Genomic DNA, 14,791 nt, shown 5'->3' on the forward strand with positions numbered 1-14,791 from the left:
TGGACAGAGTATAGCATTTATTGTGGAAATGCATATGCCGGTCCAGACGCTCTATGTGATCAGACCATGTCGAATTATAGATAATTATTAGCATGTTAATTACGTTTTTACAAAGTTAACTCACAAGTCATATTCAGTATGGAAGATGACTCACTTGGTATAACGCTGGTATGATCGTTGGAATGAGTGGTGTTAGTTGGTTGTGACTGAGAGAGCGAGGAAGGTGTGATTGAGTTGATTTGCTGACCAATTGTGATGCGTCCCAACTGAGGTGATAGCGGCTGTTGACTGCTCATCTGTTGATTCTTCTGACGTTGTTGTTGCTGCTGTTGTTGTTGCTGCTGTTGTTGTTGCAAAGCAACAGATGTTTGTTGTTGCATAGCAACCGATGTTTGTTGTTGTGGTATCAATTGTTGGGTCTGTGGGGATGTTGCCCTGTAAGTCAAACTACCAGTTAGAATAGCAATTATTAAATTTAACATTTTCCAATAATTTTGATAATTTGTAGTTTCATGTTTATAGCCATGAGAATACTCACTAATACTGTTACTTCTTTGATGATTGTAGTTTATGAGTAGCCTAAATCAATTCATATTTTTTCGCCACACTTGGATGTAATGAGCTGGTTTATGTGCGTCATATGGAGGCCGAAAGTGATTGTTTTCCGACCAGGCCGGTAAAACTTTACGGCCCTAGGGCTGTAAAATGACCTTGAATAACAGCTGATTGTGTCCGATCTCACAAAAATCATAGAGATAATCTCATAACAACTGTAATAATCTATATAATTATGTATCGTGAATTGTGGTATCATGTCTATGATATATTTTATGAATTACTGTTTCATAATTTAATATTTATTATTGTGTTTTTGATATCAAACAATAGAATACGATGATATCTCCATAGCCTCAACAATATAATGTTGGCTGCATTGTCCATTGTCAGAAAGGTACATATTGCAAGTATTTAAAAGTGAAGAATCAAATTTGAAATCAAAGTACAATAATTGTATCAATATTTAAAAGTGAGGTAGAGTAATAATTGTTTCTTTTTTATTATCGAATTCCACTTCTTAATGCAATACAATCAACAATGATAATAGGAAAATACAGCAGAGATCTAAAGTTTAAGGTAAGCCTACTGGTGAAACTCAGCCTTGACTGAAAAATTCCTAGTAATTTTTCCATAATTCATTATTAAAACTTTTAGATAATTTTTCTTCAATATCAAACCATATAGAGAAAACATTAGGCCCACTCAAGATTGAATCTTTGAATGTTTTCTCTATGATTTAACTATTTTCAGAGCAATATTTTGTTGTGAAAATGCTGGCAAACCAGCTTCAAGTTTGCCGCTATACACTATATTATAGTAGCCTACATACGTTACCTGACTTACAGGCCTCTTCGATCAAAAATATGCACTGGCCGAGAGCGTAAAGGCGTAATACATCAGAACTCAAAGCTCAGTGAATTACAAACATGATCTAGGTTCGAACCTCGGTCAGTGACATTTTTTTTTGTCGATGAATTTTGACTTTTATTAGCTATTTTTTTTATTAGTTACCATAATTTAAATTTCAATCAATTTTTTAGATATATTTTGAGACAAAACTGTGAAATATGCAATTATATTAATTTTTTAATCACATTATTTCAAAATAGTAATGAAAATTCTATTCATCCATCTATCCATGAGATATTGCACCAGGCGCAAAGCGTAAACTATAACAATTCAAACAATTATTCAAAATATTAATAGTATAAAAATATTGTCACTATTGTAAATTATTAATTAGTAATATTGAAATTAATTGACAGTGAAAGTTGTCATAACTAAGATTCAAACTATCAAAATAGGCTGTTTGAATTTTATTTATTTTTTAATTTCTTATATAGGCTATTGGGAATTTTTTTTTTGGTGTGGCAAAAAATAGCGTTCGCACCATGGGCAAAAATGTATTTCCGGCTCTCAATCTTTTCTAGTCCTCGGCCTACGGCCTCGGACTTAAAAACCAATTTCGAGCCGGAAATATCTCATTTTCGGCCCTAGGTGCAAAATATACTATTACAACACGAGAGCATAAAAATTACAGCTATGAATCTTAGGCCCAATTCACAGAGTCGGGCAGAGACGTGACGCGGACGTTTGTCCCTTCCATGTCTCTCCTATATATAAATGGTCCAATGTTCACAGAATAGACATGGCGCGGGCAGTTACTTTCTCGCATTTTCTCTTGGTGTACAAGAACAGATACGCCACTTTCTCGCCACTTGTTTGAAATGAGAACGGACTAAAATGCCTGTCGCATGGTGTAGAATGGAATTGAGATGTCACTGAATCGGCCGTCTGGTGTGCATGTGCATTGCGTGCCATGCACGCGCCATGTCTCTGACCGATGTTCTTGGTAATTTAGTTTGATATCTCTTCAACAAGTAGCAAGGCATGAGTAGCCCGCATACAAACTATACGGTAATAGCTGCCAGTGCGATACCAATATATTCACTGTCGAAGAGTGTATACATTTTTTGCACCCTCTGAATATTCATGTGAAAAGGTCAGCATTGAATTTGTAAACATAAATACAGTGAATACTGTATTTATACATATAATGGATTCCAAAAATAATCAACAATACTGGTAAGTATAATTTACATTTCCATGAGTACTGGTAGAATAATATGGTGCTATCACTACCCTTGTATACGGAATCTTCAATATGTTTTATTTGTTATTATTAAGTTACTTTTTTCCTTGATATTCTTTTTATGAATTCATAGCTATAATTCACAGTACCATAAGTTTTGGTATGATGATATGTTATTGATTTGTTTTAATTATTCAACAAGTAAAATGTAGTTACTTCTGGACTAGAAAATTATGAAGACCATTGCAGCCTATAAATTGATTGAACCCAGTAGATTTAGATCCAATTGGTAATCGTACCCAGAACTCACCCCTACACACAGACGTATAGTCTTTTTTTAGGGGTATTCTTGTGATTTAATACTATTAAAATTGATTGTAAAGTGCATTTCGGAGAATAAAAAGTGATATGATTTGATCTGATGTGCTGAAAAACAGTATCGCAAAAATTACATTTTACTTTTAGTTTCCAGCAATTGGCTGTTATATCTAATGAACAGCTTGGACAATTTTTCAGCTTACAGACAATTCAATGGATGACTGAATAGGGCCTTATGGTCTAGGACAAAAATTCAAGTGTGCAAGCTATACTAATATCAATTATTTTACATATTGTAGTTATTTGATATATTTCGTGGTTGGTTACTATGTGACTATAATTCATCAGAAATGATTTGTAAAGTGTTCAAAGATTAATGAAAGTTATCAATCTGGTGGATTCACGAAGGATCGGCAGCCTTGATTGCAGGTTGATTTGGTTTGTGCTTTCCTCCCCTTCCCCCTACCCCAAAGAGGCAAGATAACCTCTCTCCCTCACCCCTCCTTCATACTCCCTGTTTATCTTCCAACCCGTCACTTCAAGAAGCGTTGTCGAGAAGTCAACATCCTTTTTCGTTTCGTTACGTGGCATTCGAGCTGAACGCAATTACCTCGTTTCGTTTCGTGATATACGTGCAATATCATATAGGCCTACGCATAAAGACAGGATATCGTCAGCAGTAACTTCTACACACGAGATACAGTCCACTTCCTCACCAGTTCCAAGGTTAGTGCAAATTAAAGACTTACTTTTGGGGTTGTCGACGTTTTCGTGAATTAAATCTTAACTGTACCCCAATCCATAGGTTTGGGGACAGGACGGGATTACCACATGGTCCACCAGGCCTGGGATATGTTCTATTTCCAAGAGATTTATTTTTCAATTTAAATTTCAATTCGTTAATAGTAGAGTTACTTGTTGATACATGCACTGATATCCATGCTAAATCCAGTTACAAAGTTCATTTCCAAATCTCCTTGTTTATCTAATCAGTTACTTAGTTACAATGGCAAGCCCACAAGCCTTGCTCACTATTCGAGTGAAGAAGAAAGAAACTTTGTTTAGCCATGTTCAACAAGCTTATACTTGTTGAAGGACATCAATAATCCTAAAATTCAATCTCAATTTTTGATAAGAAGCATATCTATTGAAAATACTGTGAAAGAATATTCTGCACTCTTAGATGAAATCAATGAATTATCTATTCAAGTTGAACCTACTAAAGAACCTGAATATCAATCACTTACCGTTATTGATAATTTATCCTGTGCAATAATAAATGCTCGTGATAAATTGAATCAAATGAAAAATGAGAAGCCGAAGGAGAAAAGTGAACCTTCACCTTCAACCTCTCATTCTCCCCGTTTGAACATGATATTACCTCCAACTGGAATAAAACCGTTTGATGGCTCTGATATTTCAGACTGGCCTAGATTCAAAAATATCTTTTCATCATTGATTGTGGATGATAAATATTATTCTCCTGTTCATAAATCTCATATTTTACATAATTTGTTGAAAGGCGAAGCAGCCAGAGTAGTGAAATCTTTTCAGATAAGTAGTGATTTTGATTTGGCATGGAAAACTCTATGCAAGCGTTATGAAAGTGATAGGGTGCTAGCTAACTACTATGTAAATGAGATTTTGAAAACTAGTTCTATCCCATTTAAACCTTCGTTACAATCGCTTCAAGATTTTCTTGTTAAAGTAGGTGATAGTATTACCACTCTGAAATCGTTGAAAGTTCCTGATTTGGCTGATTATATCTTGTACTCATTAGCTATTCGTCAATTAGACAAAATATCACGTGAATCGTTTGAGCTCGAGGTAGCTGATAAGAGCTTTCCTTCTTGTCAACAGTTGATTGATTTCGTGAATAAGAGAGTTAGATCTTATCAATTATCTGCATCTGATGTGCCGTCTGTTAATGAACAAAAATCTATTGAAAAGTCGAAAAATAAGTCTTTTCAGAAAAAGGTTGTCTTATCTACTCAGGCTGATAACAGCGTTCGAAATAAAAGCAGCTCAGTTACTTCTGAATTAAATGATAGTGCCGAAACAAAATGCTCATTTTGCAACTCAATGAATCATTCGTTATTCAAATGTCCTGCTTTCTTGAAAAGAGATCCAAAAGCTAGGAATGAATTTATTAAATCATTGAGAGTCTGTTTCAATTGTTTCTCCAAATTTCACGCTGTAAACCAATGCAAGTCTAAATCGTTGTGTTATTGTGGTCGTATGCATAATAAATTACTTCATTATCCTCGTAGTAGTGATAATAGCCGTTCGAATTCTCCTGTTCGTTATCAGAAGTCTACTGATAACATCTCTAAAGTTGCTTTGAAATCGAAACCCGTTGATTCGATCACTCAAACTGACAGCACTATGAATGTTGTTGAGAATTCAAATTCTTCTAAGCATTGTGGTATCACTGATAATGTTATTGATAAGTCATCAATTGTTAGTTTAATTCCTAAAACGAGTGTTGTTCTAGGTACTGCTCAAGCAGTTATTAAAAATTCATCTGGTTCGTTTATTGGTGTTCGTTTAATGATTGATTCTGGTCTTGTTATGAAACTTGGTTTATCTGTTCATGATTGTCAACAAAATTTCTCTGGTTTGAATTCCTCGAGTGTAGGGAATTCTTCTGGTGTTGTGAAATGTTCGTTGAAACCTAAGGGCTCAAATCACCCTCGTCTAGAAGCTGAGGCTTACGTGATTGATAAAATAGTTGGTTCATCGCCCCCTATTTATCTCAGTTCGAAAGTGCAAAATGAGTTGAAAAAATTCAACCTTGCTGATCCTGTGTTCTATGAACAACGTTCCGTTGATCTTCTATTGGGATGCCAGTTATTCAACAAAATATTACGTCATCATAGTCAAGTCTCATCTATTGAAGAGTGTTCGTTTTTCGTGATTCCTACCGTGTTTGGTGACATTATTTTGGGTGAATTTCAAAATCATTCCGGTCTTCTTAATCAGTCATTGACTGCATTAATGACGTGTCCCACCTCTGAGAACTCGTTGATTAATTTGGTTCATAAGTTTTGGGAAAATGAAGAAATTCCTAATCATAAATTTCCTAGTCCCGATGATGAGTTTTGTGAGAAACATTTTGCTGAAACTCACACGCGTGATAATGTTATTAGAGGGAGACGCTGAGTCTCCCTTTCAAAGTTGACACTGATCAACTCAAGTTTCATGAATCTCATGATGTTGCTTTAAATCGTTTTCTGTCGTTGGAGCGTCGTATGCTGCGTGATGCTCGTTTGAAATCTGATTGCGTATCATTTATGGAAGAGTATCTTCTTTTGGATCATATGGAAGTTGCTAAAAAACCAGGTAAATATTTTATTCCTTATTTTTGTGTATTCAATCCGTCATCACCTACAACAAAGGTTCGTGTTGTATTTGATGGGTCTGCAAAAAAGAGTCACATTTCGTTGAATCAAGTTCAAGTTTAAAATCAACTACATTCAGGTCCAAAATTGTTTAATGACATATGTGATGTGTTAACTAGATTCAGACTTCACTCATTCGTATTCACGTGTGATGTTACGAAAATGTATCGTGCTATCCTCGTTGATGAAGAAGATCGTTCTTTCCTTCACATATTGTTTCGTAAAGATCCTTCCAATGATATTGTCGTTTATGAGCTCAAAACAATCACATATGGTTTGAAACCGTCTGGTTTTCTTGCTCAACGTGCTCTCATTCAATTGGCGAAAGATGAAGGAGATAAATTTCCGTTGGCAGCAGCAGCTATTCGTGATGATATATATCACGACGATTTTCTCACAGGTGCTAATTCGTTGGAAGAAATCTGTGAAATAAAATCACAACTTTGTAATCTCATAAACTGTGCTCATATCAAGTTGAATAAATGGAGCAGTAATTCTCCTGAGTTCTTGGATTTGATTCGTTCTGAAAACACTCAAGTACCACTTCATATCAGTGATGAGCCTAATTCAAATGTGAAAGTTCTTGGCGTAATGTGGAACCCAACTACTGATTGTTTTCATATTAAAGTCTCCGTTCCAGAGTTTCAAAAGAAAAACTCTAAGCGCACTGTTCTGTCCGTTATCGCGCGTCTGTATGACCCTCTCGGTTTTATAGCTCCAGTAATATTCAAAATGAAATGTTTTTTACAAGAGCTGTGGAAGTTGGACATCGATTGGGATACGCCGATTCCTGTTGACTACAACGAATGCTGGAACGAGCTGATGAGAGAGCTTCCTGCTCTAAGTTCAATTTCAATTCCTCGATGCGTTTATGGCGATGCCTTTTCTTGTCAAATACTAGGGTTTTCCGACGCATCGCAGAAAGGAATCTGTGCTTGTATCTTCTTGAGAGTTGTGTCGTCAGAATCTACGGTGAAATGCTTCTTGTTGAAAGCTAAAACTTAAGTTGCGTCGTTGAAAACTCTGTCTATTCCTCGATTAGAGCTTCAAGCTGCGTTGTTGCTTTCGCGATTGTATGTTTCAGTCCTTCCTTCACTGGAAAAAATCAATCTTCAATCTACGTTTCTGTTCAGTGATTCAACTATTGTTTTATCTTGGTTGCATTTACCTCCTTACAAGTTGCAAACGTTTGTTGCAAATCGTGTTGTGAGAATATTAGAGTTGACTAATATTTCTGATTGGAATCACATTGCTACTGATTTCAATATTGCCGACGTTGGATCAAGAGGCATTTCTCCCCAAAACTTGTGCAAAGATTGGTTCAATGCTCCAACGTGGTGTTCTAATTCGTTATCATGTTGGCCGTTGTCATCTATGACTTACCCTGCTACTGAAATTCTGCCTGATGTGAAACAAAATAAAGGTGTTGTTTTGAATATCACTGAAGAGACTGCTGTTATTCAGATAACACGTTTCTCCTCATACATGAGATTGTTACGTTCCTGTGCTTATGTTTTACGTTTCGTGAATAACAGTAAAGCATCAATTAGTGGTGTTTGTCGTAAATCAGGCGCACTTAGTGTTCAAGAGTTGAAATGTGCACAAATTTATTGTGTTAAAATTGTTCAAAAGTGTCATTTCAATCGTGAACTCGACCTATTGAAAGAGGGTAAACCTTGTGATAAGAGTTTCCAAAAATTGTCTGTATTCTTTGATTGTGATGGTGTGATTCGTGTTGGTGGTAGATTGGTAAATAGTGCTTTAGGATATGAAGCCAAGCATCCTTGTTTGATACATAAAGATAGTCATTTTACTAAACTCCTCATTGAGTATTATCATATTTCTCATCTTCATGCTGGACCAAGAATAGTGCATGCTCTTATTCAGCGTTATTTTTGGATTGTTGGAGCACACATTTTCATCAGAAATGTGATTTTCAATTGTACTCGTTGCCGTTTATTCAATCTGGAATCTGTGAGTCTAATATTAAAAATGTGAAATTCCATTTGTGTCGTGAAGTGGGAAATTCGGTCCTAACTATTGTTGAGCTTTCCACTCTGTTGGTGAAAATTGAGGCGATACTCAATTCGAGACCGTTGTATGCGCTCTCTTCATCTCCTGATGACTACGAGGCGCTGACTACCGGACATTTCCTTGTTCATCGCCCTCTGTTGGCGGTTCCTGAAATTGACGTGAGTGGTGTCAACGAGCACAGACTGTCTCGTTGGGAAAAGGTTAATCGCTTCACTCAGAGATTGTGGAAGAGGTGGGAGAGTGAATACCTCCACACTCTTCAACAGAAGAATAAGTGGTTTGAGAGTGACACAAACCTTCAGGTAGGGCAGTTAGTATGGATTAAAGAGGACAATTCATCACCCTTATCATACCCGTTAGGTAGAGTCACCCAAATCATAAGTTATGCTAAGGGTGTTGTGCGCTCAGCTCACGTGAAAACTAACTCTGGTGAGTATGTTAGGCCAGTTAGGAAACTTGCCCCCATACTTCCCTATTAGTTTAACCCACACACCAAGTTTTCCGTTTTCCTTTCCTATTTCTTTTTCCCTTCGTTTTCCTTTTCTACCGTTCAGTGCTTGTTGTTTTGTTTTTCTTTTACTTTTAAATTTTAGTTTTTTTTTTAGTTTATGTTCTTGGAAATGGGGCATTCCAAGGCGGGCGGAGATAGTGGATTCACGGAGGATCGGCAGCCTTGATTGCAGGTTGATTTGGTTTGTGCTTTCCTCCCCTTCCCCCTCTCCCAAAGAGGCAAGATAACCTCTCTCCCTCACCCCTCCTTCATACTCCCTGTTTATCTTCCAACCCGTCACTTCAAGAAGCGTTGTCGAGAAGTCAACATCCTTTTTCGTTTCGTTCCGTGGCATTCGAGCTGAACGCAATTACCTCGTTTCGTTTCGTGATATATGTGCAATATCATATAGGCCTACGCATAAAGACAGGATATCGTCAGCAGTAACTTCTACACACGAGATACAGTCCACTTCCTCGCCAGTTCCAAGGTTAGTGCAAATTAAAGACTTACTTTTGGGGTTGTCGACGTTTTCGTGAATTAAATCTTAACTGTACCCCAATCCATAGGTTTGGGGACAGGACGGGATTACCACAATCCATAACACATACTCATTCCCTCATTTATCTACCTAGGTGGTATAAAATGTTAAATAGGTGGTATTTTCTATTTAGAAATAGAAGGACTTAACGGACTTGAACTTTTAAGTTCATAAAAAGTTCATTCACTTACCTTTGAGGCAGAGGCGATGCTGGTGTATTGTTTAAAAAGTTTGATGATGAATGAAGAGGAGCATTAAGATGGTTCGAATGACTGCCACGTCTGTTATGGTGCCTAGCCCTAGAAAATTAACGGTTTTTAGTAAACGAGTAATACTTACAATTTTTTGCATAACTAATGAGCCTTCAAAAAAACTATCGATGATATAAATTCAAAAATTAAAAAGAACAAAAATAACTAAACTATTATAATCAACAGTGGCAGAAAGGAAGATGATAAACTATTGAATATTCTATTGAGAGAATAGTTGATATCCAATAAACCTACAGAAGTAGGAAACATTCTTATAATTAACATCATAGAAGAGAAAAAATATCGACTATAGTGTAATATTTTATTTGAAAAATTGAGAAAGAAGTTTGGATGATACAAAACCAAACTTGATTGATCAATATTACGAAACATTGAATTTCGAGAAATAAATCGCTAAAAATTAGAATTTTTTCTCTTACAGCCATTTTAATGATAAGAGAACTATTATTGATGAATGAATAAATTAAACAATGAATAATAGAAAAGTAATAGGATATAATCAAGTGCATAAGTCTATAATCACATTAAATACACGCTTGCGCAAGTAATCTGGTGGCGCTCGCGTGCAGATAGAAACAAGATCTGGAAAGAGTTATAGAAATACGTAAAGATTTGTCTGTCGCGGCTCACACTCATCGCTACTAGCAAGTGCACGCTTCCAAACAAAAATATTTGCTTCTCGGCATGCAAGGCGTGGATGATCACAGTTGGTTTTAGACTTAATTGAGAGATTATCATTTTATCATTTTGATATTAATTTAGAACAAGCGCATAAGGTATTTTTAAGAATTTTAACACTATTACTTTCAAAACCTTTATATTTTTTGATAAGTAAAATAAGTCTGTTATAACGTGTCAAATACTACATCAAGCATTGCTTGATTTTGTAGTGTTTTTACAAAAAATAAAATATGATTCTTGTATCATTTCATTTTATTCTTCAGTATATATTAATTTCCATTTTTAATATGATACTACAAAATGTGCAAATTATCAATCGGATTTAGCTATAAATAGCTACTAAACAATATGAATTTGATTTAACACTGAAATTTGAATACAGTATGTTAATGAATATACTTAAATGTACTTTTCTTATTCACTTTTGGAAAGCAACTTGCACTTGCTTGCATCTAGTGTGAGCACACAACGTTTGCGTGCAAGCTAGCTCACTCGTGAGCCACCAAATCACCTGGAAAAGGTGCCATAGTGATAATCCACTCATTAAAAAAGGTATCCAGCTATATGATACGTTGTACCGTTAAATGTATATTAATTTATTTATTTAATGGAGATTATTATATGAAATTCGTTTTCTACTTGCAGGACAATGCGATTCGTGCATACAACAATTATATTATCAACACTTCAAACGATGCAAGACTGGGAAAATAATGATAGCTTCAAAAGATACTATCATTTATCAACAGAAAATGATAAGTGTATAGCTGCTCAAAGGATCTACTTTGATAAGGATATTATAATTGCTTGAAAAAAACTTGGTTAGTATGAAATCAGTCTCATCACTCTTTCATCACATACATCAATCAATTATCTATATTGTAAACAGGAACGTTACGAGTCTTCAAGATTATTTTCAATTAATTTTGGATACCACCAGGCTCACTTTAAAATCAGGTCCAACATGCTGAACATATTACGTACTAACCTAATGACCCATGAACCAAAATGACGATATTTTTCTTCTATTACTTTTGAGATCTGAAATTTCTTGAGAAGGAGAACTGCTTAACTATGTACAACTGCTTTGGAAATATCCATTATCCTGTTAAAATGTAGTTGGTAGTTGGAGTTGGTAGCACTGGGCTACCATGAAAGTTTACTTGTAATTAGAGCTCTAGAATTTTACTTATTTACTGATTTCCAGTGTCATATTTTCTCTTAAGTAAGTGTTAAAGTGATTCAGTGAGAATTAAGCTAGCTTTAAAAATATCCAACTCAAATGAATCGTGAGTACTGAGTAGAAGCACATTTGATAACATTAACTTGTTTTCTAACCGCACTTTTAGCTTCATCATTGTATGCCGGCACAGTCTTGAGTTTCGATAATTATTGCGTGTATTCAAACTGACGTCAGCCGTTAGTGACTTTGTTCCGATATCGTGTTATTATCATCTGTATTGTTGTTTACGTTTCGTTTCCTTGACGACGGCTTTCCTAGCTCAGGTTGTAACTGCTCGACTCTCGGGAGAGAGCGGCGTAATTGGGTGCTGGCATCTCTAGCCTAATTCTACCCGATTAGGTCAGCAGCCCATCCCCGAGTAGGATTGCCTTATCAAAATTAGATAGCAGTGTCGTTGTAGCGCAGATAAAATTATTGCTTTGAACGGTCTTCTAGATAAACAACATTGAGCCAATCAACAGATAACCCGCGAATCCTCCGGTTTTTCAAATAAACGCTTCTTTTGTTTCTTGCTTACTTGTTAACTTTTCAATATAACCATGTCGATTCAAAATTTTGAAACAAAAACAGGTAATAAAGCAATCAAGGTAGACGGTTACAGTTATAGAAGGGATCGGGATTTAGCAAATGGACAAGTTTCATGGCGATGTCTAACGTTTGGATGTTCTGCTTCCATGAAAACAAACAGTAGTATGAACAAAGTTATGGGAAATTCGGGAACTCATAATCATTCAATTGTGGATGTCAACTCAGAGTCACGAGTTGCAAGCATAGAGACTACTCCCTCAAAATCGACGAGTAAGAAACTTGAATTGTTATCGACTCCAAAATCGCGAGAGATGGGAGTTAATAAACCTAACGCCATAACTGTTAGCGATGACGAGACACCAAAATCGCGAGAGATGGGTGTTAATACACCTAACATTAGAACTGTTAGGGATGACGACACTTGCAGTATACGTGATTTAGAACTCTTACAACAAAGAGACGACCTTATAAATGTGGTAAGAGATTTAAAATTAGAAATAGAACAATTGAAATCTGAAATTCAGCGTGAGTGTGAAAGTTCAAATCAAATAATCACGACACTGAAGAACGAAAATAAATCTTTATTGGAAAGAGTGCAGTCAATGTCTACGTCTATTGAAGCATTAGAGGCGGATAACTTAGTTTTGAGAAATGAAGGAGATGTGGAACGGAAAGAGACAAATAAATGGAGGACACTGCATGATGATTTGTATGTTAAGTCAGGAAAGCATAGAGAAATTCAGTCGGAAAAAGGAAACTCTAAAAATTGTAATAGAAGGTTATCAAATCGAAAGTCCAAAAATCGATCTAAGGAATCTGATTCTGGTAGGTCTACCACTTGTGAGGCTAAAGTACATCATTACGCTGATAGCCAAGGGAGAAAAGTGCGAAGAGAGTTTGAGAAGAATAACAGCTACAATTTTACCTCTTTCGTAAAGCCGGGTGCAAAATTCCGGGACGTCTTACCCAATAATTTTGATGATTTTGGTGCGAAGGACTTTGTAGTATTTCAAGCAGGCTCAAATGACGTTAGTAAGAATGAGGCTAAAGATGTTCTTATAGCACTAAGGCGGAGTTTGGCGGCAATGTATAAAACAAATGTACTTGTTTTTTCGATTCCTCTTCGGTACGACCTGCCAGGCTGGTCTTGCGTCAATTTGGCAATAATAGAAACTAATAAGGCAATGTTGAAAATATGTCAGCGGTTTTCACATGTGAAGTTTATAGACATAAGTGATTTAAGACGAAGATTCTTCACAGACCATGGTATGCATTTGAATATACTTGGAAAAAAATACGTGAGTGATAGGATTGTAGAATATGTGAATGATCATTTCACATATTTGAGTTCATTTCCTCCTATTACTCCCCAACATGGTTCTTTTTTAGAAGAGTAGAGGAGCGAAGGTCTGATTCGATTACTACGCCTGTATGCACACAAACTGTGACTGATGTTGCCATTTCGACAAGTGATTCATATAAGATTCCAGTTTATAACCGTAACAATCTCAAAGGTGGTGCTGATAGAAATATTTCTATTAATAAATTGAAATTATCTATTCTTCATATTAATATACAATCCATCAGAAATAAATTAAGTATGATAGAAGCTGAACTTGTAAACAAACCAGTGGATGTTTTATGTATGTGTGAACACTGGTGTGTGAGAGATGAAATAGATTGTTATGTGCCATCTAATTACGTGCTTGCTAGTTTCTATTGTAGAGAGCCACAACAGTCACACGGGGGATCGTCCATATATGTTAAGAAAGATAACATTTTTGAAGTTATCGACGTAGCCAATCTTTGCACTGATTTTCTATGTGAGGCTTCAGCCATCAAGCTTATTGAGAATTCTATTATTGTAATAAATGTATACAGGACTCCGAACTCTGATGTAAAGACTTTCTTTGTGTATCTTGAAAATCTGTTGGAATATATTCTCACAAAAAGTTGTAAATCTATTATATTGACAGGAGATTTTAATGTAAATATCTTGGATGTTAACAGTTTGGCTTGTAATGATTTTTTAAATCTTCTTAGATCTTTTAATGTTTATTGTACGAATAAGTTGCCCACTAGGGGGCAAGCTTGCCTAGATAATATTGTCACTGATATTCAACCTGATTTATGTAAAGTATCATTGCTGGGTGAAGGAAGATTGTCAGATCATGCAGGGGTGTGGCTGGAGATTTCTGTAGAAGATTCTAAGACTGGGAATGTACGAAACAAGACTGTAACCAAACGATTAATAACTGATGAGAGATTATTAGAACTTAAGAATAGATTTTTGAATGTTAACTGGTCTCAGAACTGTTACAATGAAAATTTGAATGTAGCTTTTGAAAATTTTATGAATGTAATATTGAATCATTTTAATATATGTTGTCCTGTAATTACTTATGTTGAAAGTGCTAAGAAAAAATCTTGTAACAAGTGGTACACACCTCAAATAGCAAATATGAGAAATTGGCTGATTATTTTGTATAATAGATGGAAGTATAGTCATGACATTGAAGATAGGCAAAACTTCTTGAAATTTAAAAGAGATTATAGGAAAGCCATTGCAAACTCTAAAATTAAGACCAATGATGACTGTATTACTAGAGCAAAAAATATGTGTAAAGCGGCAT

At 35.6% G+C, this 14,791-nt stretch overlaps 1 protein-coding gene across 4 annotated transcripts in view; it reads right to left on the minus strand.

The window, feature by feature from the left end:
* Positions 1 to 14,791, minus strand: part of LOC111049062 (serine/threonine-protein kinase BRSK2) — a 117,755-nt gene that overhangs the window by 51,924 nt on the left and 51,040 nt on the right. For all 4 annotated transcript variants that reach the window (XM_039441596.1, XM_039441595.1, XM_039441597.1 and 1 more), the window contains 2 exons: positions 9,626 to 9,733; positions 155 to 435 (listed from right to left, as the gene is read on the minus strand). In XM_039441596.1, coding sequence (XP_039297530.1) covers positions 155 to 435; positions 9,626 to 9,733 — 389 coding nt within the window. The remainder of the gene's footprint in view (positions 1 to 154; positions 436 to 9,625; positions 9,734 to 14,791) is intronic.

Source organism: Nilaparvata lugens, chromosome X (assembly GCF_014356525.2).
Source record: "Nilaparvata lugens isolate BPH chromosome X, ASM1435652v1, whole genome shotgun sequence".
Taxonomy (NCBI): domain Eukaryota; kingdom Metazoa; phylum Arthropoda; class Insecta; order Hemiptera; family Delphacidae; genus Nilaparvata; species Nilaparvata lugens.